At 39.3% G+C, this 10,372-nt stretch overlaps 1 protein-coding gene across 2 annotated transcripts in view; it reads right to left on the reverse strand.

Moving 5' to 3' along the window:
• LOC108710982 (netrin receptor UNC5A) overlaps positions 1 to 9,695 on the reverse strand; it is a 189,971-nt gene extending 180,276 nt beyond the window's left edge. Inside the window, exon 1 of one of the 2 annotated variants that reach the window (XM_041586231.1) lies at positions 9,007 to 9,695. In XM_041586231.1, the coding sequence (XP_041442165.1) occupies positions 9,007 to 9,106 (100 nt within the window). In that variant the 5' untranslated portion in view covers positions 9,107 to 9,695. The remainder of the gene's footprint in view (positions 1 to 9,006) is intronic. The other variant, XM_041586232.1, reaches the window with a different exon arrangement.
• Positions 9,696 to 10,372: the final 677 nt, after the last annotated feature.

Raw genomic sequence — 10,372 nt, forward strand, 5'->3', positions numbered from 1 at the left:
TTTTAGCTGGGGAATTTTAGGACACGGTAAGCAAAAAAGCAGTGATGGGGAGAAATAAGGTAAAACACAAGGATATATAACATGTAGACTGCGTAATCCCATGGTACTCCCTAACTGGAAATTCTATCTGTAGCACTGACATTTTCTTCAATTTCTCCTGTATACACACGTGTCTTTGGATGCACCTGACCTCATTGATGTTTTCTTGTTAATCAATGTTCTTCTCCTCCTACTGGAAGGTCTCCTGTTAAACATATAGACTGTTTGAAGTGGCAGGTACAATTTCTCACTGATGTATACAATAGTTTCAATTAGTGATGGGCGAATTTATTCGCCAGGCGCGAATTCGCGGCGAATTGGCGCGTTTCGCCGCCAGCGAATAAATTCGCGAAACGCCCGCGAAGATTCGCGGCAAAAATTCGCAGGCGTCAATTTTTTTTTTCCAAAAAAAACGGACGCCGGCGCAAATTTTTCAGCGGAGCGAAACGTGCAAATTCGCCAATCAATAGTTTCAATGTATTTAACATCTGTGAAGGGGTCTTCTGCAGTTTAACAAAGGATAAGGCACAACTAGAGACATTATAACCTGAATCATATGAATACTTTTAATTTATCATTATGTACAGGTATCAAAGATATTAGGGTTTTTTTGTCTTCAGATGCAGTGGGCAATTTGCACTTCTCTCTGCAGTGAGTTGCATCTAAAACCACTTTCTATCAGAGGTAGTTTGGTCCAAATGCGCTATTTGTGCTTCCAAATTGTTGCGCTGCTCAGTCCATCCTGTCTTCTGTACCAAATTGGAACTGCTGTGCTAATTGAGGCAGGAATGTGAGGGTACCATGGAGCTACTACCTGGTCAGAAGGTGACAGTAGTTCCAGGGTTCACTCAGAGCCCAGTATGAATCATTATAGCACAGTTGCACCTAAAGAATTGGGTACAGATGTCACTCACAGGCCAAACACTGGAAATAATGCGAGGCACACTTCAAAAATATTCAGCGCAACTGGGTCCAATTTGCAACAAAGTGCACAAGCATTCTCAACTATTTTGGTGAATTGGACGTAACTGCAGCAGATGCACCCACAATGTTGCAAGGATTCTGGGGAAAATGTTGCATTATGGGAAAAAAACATGGTGATTGTTCTTAAAATTGCACTTTACACGCTGCTTCAGGGTAAGTCTATGTGCCCTTTTATCATCAACACTTTGCACCTGAAATTTTCTAAAAGGGATCATTCCAAATTTTGGACCACCATAACTTAAAGTTGCTAAATACATTTAACCATAAAGCCAAAATGATTTCTGCCATTAACACTTAAAGGGATACTGTCATTGGAAAACATGTTTTTTTCAAAACACATCAGTTAATAGTGCTACTCCAGCAGAATTCTGCACTGAAATCCATGTCTCAAAAGAGCAAACAGATTTGTTTATATTCAATTCTGAAATCTGACATGGGGCTAGACATTTTGTCAATTTCCCAGCTGCCCCTGGTCATGTGACTTGTGCCTGCACTTTAGGAGAGGAATGCTTTCTGGCAGGCTGCTGTTTTTCCTTCTCAATGTAACTGAATGTGTCTCAGTGGGACATGGGTTTTTACTATTGAGTGCTGTTCTTAGATCTACCAGGCAGCTGTTATCTTGTGTTAGGGAGCTGTTATCTGGTTACCTTCCCATTGTTCTTTTGTTTGGCTGCTGGGGGGGAAAAGGGAGGGGGTTGATATCACTCTAACTTGCAGTACAGCAGTAAAGAGTGATTGACGTTTATCAGAGCACAAATCACATGACTTGGGGCAGCTGGGAAATTGACAATATGTCTAGCCCCATGTCAGATTTCAAAATTGAATATAAAAAAATCTGTTTGCTCTTTTGAGAAATGGATTTCAGTGCAGAATTCTGCTGGAGCAGCACTATTAACTGATCCATTTTGAAAAAAAAGTATTTTCCCGTGACAGTATCCCTTTAAACACTTATTTATACAAGGTAATGCACATCCAGTACAAGGTACTGTTATAGTATTACAGAGAAAGCCAGATCAGTAAAAAATTAAGAAACATGTTTGAAGAAGATGTTATTGGATATTATACTGCTGAATTTAGATTTTATGGATAATGATTTTCTGTATAATAGATCCTATACCTGTATTACATACTTTAAATACGATAGTTATTGCCACATATACAGCATTTGCCTGTCATTTTATATTGTACATACAGTACAGGTATAAGCAAGTTTAAATGGGATACAAAGATTCACACATGCAAACTTTGCAGCACATAATAATATGGAAGTCATTTTATGTGTAAGACTCATTTTGTTGTAGCAGTATATATTTCCATGTAGTCTTTAATTAGTGGGTAAATACAGATCTCAGTTTCTCAATATGGTCTGGAGGGAGAGTGGGAGTTGTAGGTGATAATGTGTATCATGAATAGCTAGGTATTGATGTATAGGAGTAGAAATAGCACAAAACACCTGAGTGGTTGTATAGAAGGTGTTAAAAAATGATTAATAACAATTTAAGGGCATATGGTGCAAGCTCCCGTGTATCTGATTTGAATACTGATGCAGCTAGTGTAAAGAAGGTTTTTAACATTCATCGATTTCTAGAGATTTTGTCACGTCTTCAGAAAAGCAGTTATACAGATATATATTTTCTTTTTTTTTGTACTTTTTTGTTTATGACAATACTGGGGAGTTTGATCGACACAGGGAGATTGGTGGTTCCCTTACATGCCAGACAGAACTTTTGGTCATTTATAGGCATTACATTATCCATATTTCATATATATTATATATATACTGTATATAGCGTTGCGCATTATGTTGGCTCGCTAAAAATACAAGTTAATAATATAATCTATGATTAGATAATCAGAACATGAACATTCACCTGTACAATGGCCAAAATGACCCCAGTTACTTGAAAGTGTGCCAAGTGTCAGAGGATTTTTTTGGCATTTAATAGTGACTTTACAATAAGCAATGCAGCACTGGTGTGTGAATGTCTACCACCACCTAGCATTTATGTGTCCAATTTTCAGTGAGCATTGCTATTGGAATGTACGTAGCTTAATAGCAGTTTATACAGACTGCAAGCCTCTTTATAATCATTTTTCATCTATTGAGTCTGTGTATTGACACATGTATTAATTTTTTTAGGAGGTGTTTCTATTAGTGATGGACAAATTCCTGCGATTGGCCGCCTGCAAATAAATCTGTGAAACTGCCGCGAAAATTCGCCGGCGTCAAAAAAATGGACACCAGCGTCCATTTATTTGGACGCAGGTGCATTTTCACATTTTCGCTAACGAGACGCCGGCGCAGTTTCGCGAATTTCGCGGGGAATTTTTGGCCCAAATTCGCCCATCGTTAGTTTCTATAGATGCCATGTTAACATGATAAACAACAAGCAAATAAACCTGTGCTTCTTTCCACATTTCTTCATTGAAAATTAATTTTGGTTATCATCTGGTCACAGAGATAGTATATGTTAAGGTGGTAGTTCACCTTTACGTTAACTTTTAGCATGTTATAGAATGGCTAATTCTAAGCAACTTTTCAATTGGACTTCATTTTTTCATTTTTATGGTTTTTACATTATTTGCTTTTTTTCTTCTGACTCTTTCCAGCTCACTGACCCTATCTAAAGAACAAATGCTCTGTAAGGCTACAAATGCTTTTGTATTGTTACTTTTTATCACTCATATTTTTATTCACGCCCTCTCCTATTCATATTCCAGTATCTCATTCATGTCAATGCATAGTTTCTAAGGTAATTTGGACCCTAGCAACCAGATTGCTGTAACTGCAAAATGGAGGGCTGTTGAATAAAAAGCTAATTAACTAAAAAAAACTGAAATAATAATACATGAAAACCAATTTCAATTCGTCTTAGAATATCACTCTTTACATCATGCTAAATGTTAATTTAAAGATAAACAACACCTTTAATGTGTCATCAGCAAAGAATCTCATGTGCAGTAGTCTTGATAAATACAGTATGTGTGTGTTCCAGTTCTCAGAGAGTCCGTGTGACATTTTAAACCTCCCCTTTAAAGGGTTTATAACAAAAAATATATATTTTTGCCATATACAGCTCTCCTAACATGCATGCATATCCACCTAGTAATAGACTGAAATGAGACAGTATAAAGGTAAGCAGTGGAATGCTGCCCATATCAGCCAATAATGAATGCTAACTCAGCCACTCTGAGTTAGAAGCTTTTTGGCCCATGTAAGGGAAAAATAGGGGCAAATTCACTATGCGCCGAAGCGCCTAACGCTAGCGTCAATTTGCTAGCGTTGGCCATTTTCGTTACTTCGCAAATTCACTAACGGACGCTGGAGTAACTTCGCTAGTGTAACTTCGCACCATTCCGCCTGGCTAATTTGCGCAACGGACATAACTATGCAAATTCACTAACGCGCGCATTGTTCTGAACGCTACCTTTTACGCTAGACTTCCTTCGCCACCTCCTTCCCCCCTACATTTCCTAACTCATGGCAACTTAACTATACAGTGGGCACATGTGTAGGGCAAAATAAAAATTTTATTTGATGTTTTGAAGGTTTCCCAGGCATTTGTAGTGCTGATACGTATTCCTCCATTGAAATTTGAATTTGGCGCCGTATGCAAATTAACCATCGCTAGCGTAACTTCGCTTCGCTTAGCGAATCAACGCTAGCGCAACTTCGCAACCTTACTCTACCCCTGAGTGCAACTTCGGATTTTAGTGAACTTGCGAAGCGCTGGCGAAACTACGCCTGGCGAAGTGCGGCGAAGTTACGCTTGGCGCAACTACGAATCTTAGTGAATTTGCCCCATAGTCTCACAGGTGGAATCTGCAGATATTGGACAGGTAGACTGGAATATCTTGCTAGCCATATCCACAGCCTGATTATTGGCTTGTAGTGCCCCACACATAATTTACTAAATACCTTACGCCTCACAATTGGCTGGTCCTCAGCTTTGAGTCCTGTGGAGCTCTGAGCCTGTTGCTGACATCCTATCTGTCTTTATTTTAATCCACCACTAGTTTTAATTAGATAATAGTATGAGAATCATTACTAAAATAGCTGTTCTGTACATAGGATTTTATTAAGGAGGATTGTCCAGTCACTTGACATATGTAATATTAGAATAATGCACCATAATGAATTGTGCAAAGGTAATTTCCAGAAGGAGAAGTGTTAATATTCTATGTGTGTGGGAGCTGGTCTAGAGAGTCTAGGGTCACGGTAGAATCATTAGTGTGTCAGAGGGCTCCGTGTAATGATTAAATGGTGTAACTTTGGGTGCAGGAGCACTCGATGCAGTCTAAAAGCATTAAATGTAAGTCAAGTAAAATTGCCCAACATAAAAGTATAATGTATAGTATGATGCCAATCATATAGTACATATCAGATGCTGATTCAACAACATTTCTTACCTTAAGTGACAGAATTTGATTTAGAAGACCTATTAGAAAAAGAGAGCTTTCATATAAAGAATGTATCTTCATATGTGACCTATTTTTAATGGAAGACTAGTTACAAATATGTTGATAAAGTTTACTGAATCTTAAAGTGCAGGCAGCAGTATTTCTTTTGCAATACATTGAATAATAAACAGACTGGCCCTACCATGTTTCCATTGGACTGTACATTGATAGGCAAGGCTTAGGGGGATGGTGGGAGATGGAGTAAGTGTGGTACAGGTATGAGACCTGCTATCCAGAATGCTCAGGACCTGGGGTTTTCAGGATAATGAGCCTTTCCATAATTTGAATCTTTATACTTTGTCTACTAGGAAACCATATAAACATTAAATAAACCCAATGGGGGTTCAATAAGGATTAATTATGTCTTAGTTTGGATAAAGTACAAGGTACTGTTTTTATTAAAATTTGGACTATTTGGATAAAATGGATTCTATGAGAAATGGTCTTCCCGTAATTCAGAGCTTGCTGGATAACAGGTTTCCGGATAACGGATCCCAGACCTGTGCATTATGGTGCAGAGGAAGAACAGAGGGGAATGATTCAAAGATATCAAACTTGTTACTTCTGGGCTGTAGTTAGACTGCAGCTCCCAGCCTCCCCTGCAAAAATATAATGAATATGTCCTTTATATTTGTATGAATGGTTTTCTCCTAAAAAGGCCCATTTAATGCTCGGGGCTTAGGGCATATACCCTGTCCACTCTCCCCAAAAACCTGCCCAGTTGTAGCATAGGACATATTGATGTAAACAAAATGGTAGTGCTTGATACAAAGACCTTCTTTTTGTACAGAGCATTGCTTGTCAAAAGGATCATCATCCTAGATGTTTACATGGTTGGATCCTTATGTACAATAACAAAAGCTTTACTGAACCAGAATATATAGATTGGAATTAATATTCTTAAAACCAAATATGTGAACAACTATTTTCCAGCCTGGAGAGCTTACAATTAGAACTCTTGAGAAAATTGGCTTCTTATGAAAGTGACATGCTCATCCTTCGAACATTTGATACTATTCACACTTGGAAACATTGCTTATTCACATCCAACTGATTGTAACTAAAGGACTAAGGAAAGTCCAGTATACCTGATCAAGGAAGGCTTGGAACATAATACCAACACCACACCTGGCATCATGTTGGAAGCAGCAGTGCAAGGTTGGCAGTGCAAGGTTAGGTGTCACTTTTTAAAGTAAAATAAAAACTTCAGGAGACTGATCACTCGTCTTAATAGCCCCAAGTGCAAAAAATACCCCTAAGGTGTTCCTGTGCAAAAGCAAGGTATGCAAAATGTCTTCATTTTCATGCATTGACAGCAACACCTCCAACATGCACAGCTGCTGTGTACAAGTAAGTGATAAACATATACTATAATGAGTTCACATTAACACTGCTCACAAATGCATCCATATTTACACGTACCCATCTGTGCCTTAATGTAGGTACAAGGACCCGCACTGTTAAGCATACCACGCACCATTGCTTGGATGAAAATAACGGTGCTTGAACTAAGCTCCACATTTCTAAATTGATATCGCAGGCACACCAGCTCCGTCTCCACCTGTACCAAATGCCGTCTTATAGATGAACACACAAAAACAGATCCTCTCAAGCATTGAGGTATTTCTGCATACCAAAACTACACTTTTACCCAAACATGGAACTGATAATAAGTCACCCAAAGGGGGAGCAGGTGCCTATGCTTGAGGATACACTTATGTCACATTAAGTCTTTTATATGAGATATGAGGCATTTCGTTTTATGCTCACAATTCATCCAAAATCCTTCATCCAGCACATGCATTCACTCACAATGAACTAATATAACCCAATAATTGCATAGAAGAGGAAAGGATTTATAAACTCAAGGCTTTTTAATACACTGGACCCTGAAGGCATAATATTATAGTCATACAACAAATACATCTTCCTATGATGAAATACTAAAATGCACTTATGAGTCAGTCAGCTTCATCTTACAGTCACATGAAAGAAACCTTTAAATCAGTGCAGTGCAGAAGAGTTCAGCATCAAATGTGTTAAGTAAAGGACATCTACAATAAAGCATGAAGCTGGGATGTACCCCACCTGCAGCCCACACACACACAGTACAGACAGGGTAACCTTCATTTATAGAAGCAGATGTATAATCCTCCCCCTTACTCTAGTACCACCTTAATCCAAAACAAGTTTTTTGAGTGCTGAATGAGTACAGAGAGGGTAATGGGGGCAGTAATTATGATATTTGTGTCCCGTACAATTGAAACCATAAAGCCTACTGTGCTGAGCCATTTTAGCAGACGTGGGTTAACAGTTACAATCCTGCTATTCCCCAAGCCATTGTCCATAGTAGTAAGTCACCTTTCACAGATTCATAGGTACGTGTCCTGAAATGGCAAATCAAACAGTGTTTACGGAATCTGTGAATTATTCATACCTTAGCCCTGCCAGTTCTGTGACAATAAATAGCCACCTTTACTATGTATCATTCACCTGCATGGCACTAAATCAGCCATGCCAGGAGTCACAGAGTGATGCCAGGCCCTACTAGCGCTTAGTTATTAAAATTATATCCCAAGAGAGCACGGGCCAGTGCCAGTAAATAATATAGCAAGGTGAATCCTTGGCTTTCTGACCCTATTAAAACCTATAAATAAATATATGCATCTCCTTTGGATAACACTGAAATCAGTAAAAGCCACTCAGCAGGAAATCGGGAGATCACTCGTGCTGATCTCTGACTTAAAAGAACATTACACTTACCATAATTGTATTAATATGCATGGTATCTTAAATTATACAAATATCATCTTTATATGAATGTATATATGTACGTAAGCAGCAGAGATTTGTGAACATAAAGTGCTGCGTGTGCCTGTGAAGAGTATGTGTTAGAGACAATGTGTGAATGTGTGTATTACGTTAGTGTATGTGTTTGTGAGACTATATGTTTGTCAGAAAGTGTATGAGTGTGTGGGTTGTGAGAGATAGAGAGTCTGTCATTACATATCTATCTATCTATCTATCTATCTATCTATCTATCTATCTATCTATCTATCTATCATCTTTCTATCCATTATATACACATACAACAGTATAGTAAAGTATACTGTACATGGCTTTTTTAGCTCTTGTATAGAAAAATCTGAATTCAGAATTTCTATATTGCCCATTTTAAATGATTACCTGTTCCCAGATTTGTTTTAACTGCAGGCTGGACAGACAAACACATTATAACTAGTAGTACATTACTCATATTTGCATGCATAGACGTTACTATCTGGCATGCATACATCTTGTGTGTGTGACTGACTGGATAAGGAGACACGAGCATGACATGCAGTTCGTAATATTGTTTATCTTTCTGCTCTTTCCAAAGAACAGTTGGAATGCGGTGAAAGCAGAGATGAGGCATGCCTGGCATCATAGATAAGGGACACAGAGTACTTCTAGTCTGGTATAAAATCACAAGTACTACTTCCAGTGTTGGGGTGCAGGGAAACGGGGAGCAGTTAAACTCACCAGAGGGAGGAAGCTGCAAGCTGAGAAAGCCACTGACAAGCAGGAAACAGGCTGTACCCATCCTGGTGTCCAGGTTGGAGTCCACCAGCCATGAGCCCATTGCAAAGCAGAAGTTAAGGTGTCACTGAATGTGAGAATGTGAAGTCACAACCTGGCTGGTTTTAGGGTATCCCTCCATTCCGCAGTACATGGCAATAATCTTCTCTCTCAGAAAGATCCATATGTGTCCTGTCTTTCTGTATGGTGCTGACCCCAGGTGTGACTTTCCAGGTGTGAGCCCTTGGCTGTTTTTCAGGTGTGAGCCCTTGGCTGTGTGTCAACACATCAGCAGGTTCCACTTTGCCAGAAAAGAGCAGACACAGTCCCTTCTTCTGCCCGTCTGTTGCCTGCTCTCTCTACTCCACACTCCCCAGTACTGGCTTATGTGTGCTCCACAGCAATGCAGAGCAGAGAAAGAAGAATGAGCCAGTGTGCGAGAGAAAGGAACATGCAGACACAGAATGGAAAAACACGGTCTGGATCACAGCTGCTTCAATGGATTGGAGGAAACGCAACAGCTGGTTAAAGTGGCAGCTTCTGTGATGCTGATGGGAGAAAACAGGATTGCTGCAGCCGCAGGCAATCTAACCCCAGCTGCTGTCTGTCATTGATGGGGGAAGGGGGTACGCATATAATGCAGAAAGAGATTGAGATTTATGCAGGAGAGGATAGCAAATACTATATTCACAGTAAGAAACCAACGCTGTTTAAATGAGAGCTCCAAGGGAACTTAATCAGAAGGCAGCAAGCTATCTAGGATCTCAATAGGCAGCACAGAGAGCTGATAAGACTTTTTGTTGCCAGCGGGCCAAGAGGGTCATTGCAGACACTAAGCCCCTGCCTTTTCATGCCCATTAGTATAATACACTCCGAGGACATCCATTTTGTTCCTATGAAATATCATCATTTTGTGTGCCCAAAAAAACTTTAATAGAATAAATGTTCTGTGACTGAATTTTAATAGAAGAGCCTACATTGAACTTCAGTCCTGAAAAACACTATTTGTGAAACATGCTGAGTTAGCGATTTGGCATCCAGTTTTCCAGTCCCTTGCTGCATTTCTGTTGCACTAAAACAGAATTCTGTCATCAAGGCTTTACCAGCTGACAGTGTCTTCTGCTTCGGTGTCATCTAGCAGCCGACAAAAGAATCTTGATGAGCAGAATGGAGTTATTAAATGAAATTCTTTCTGGATGCCAACACCGAAGAAAAACAAACGAAGGAGACAAAAGAAATCAACGGGACTTGTGGATCTGATAAGTCAATTGCAATTTGTGCGCCCTAGCTTTTTTCCAATTTTGTACCCTATAATATAAAGTTAATAACT

This window comes from Xenopus laevis, chromosome 3L (assembly GCF_017654675.1).
Source record: "Xenopus laevis strain J_2021 chromosome 3L, Xenopus_laevis_v10.1, whole genome shotgun sequence".
Classification (NCBI taxonomy): Eukaryota; Metazoa; Chordata; class Amphibia; order Anura; family Pipidae; genus Xenopus; species Xenopus laevis.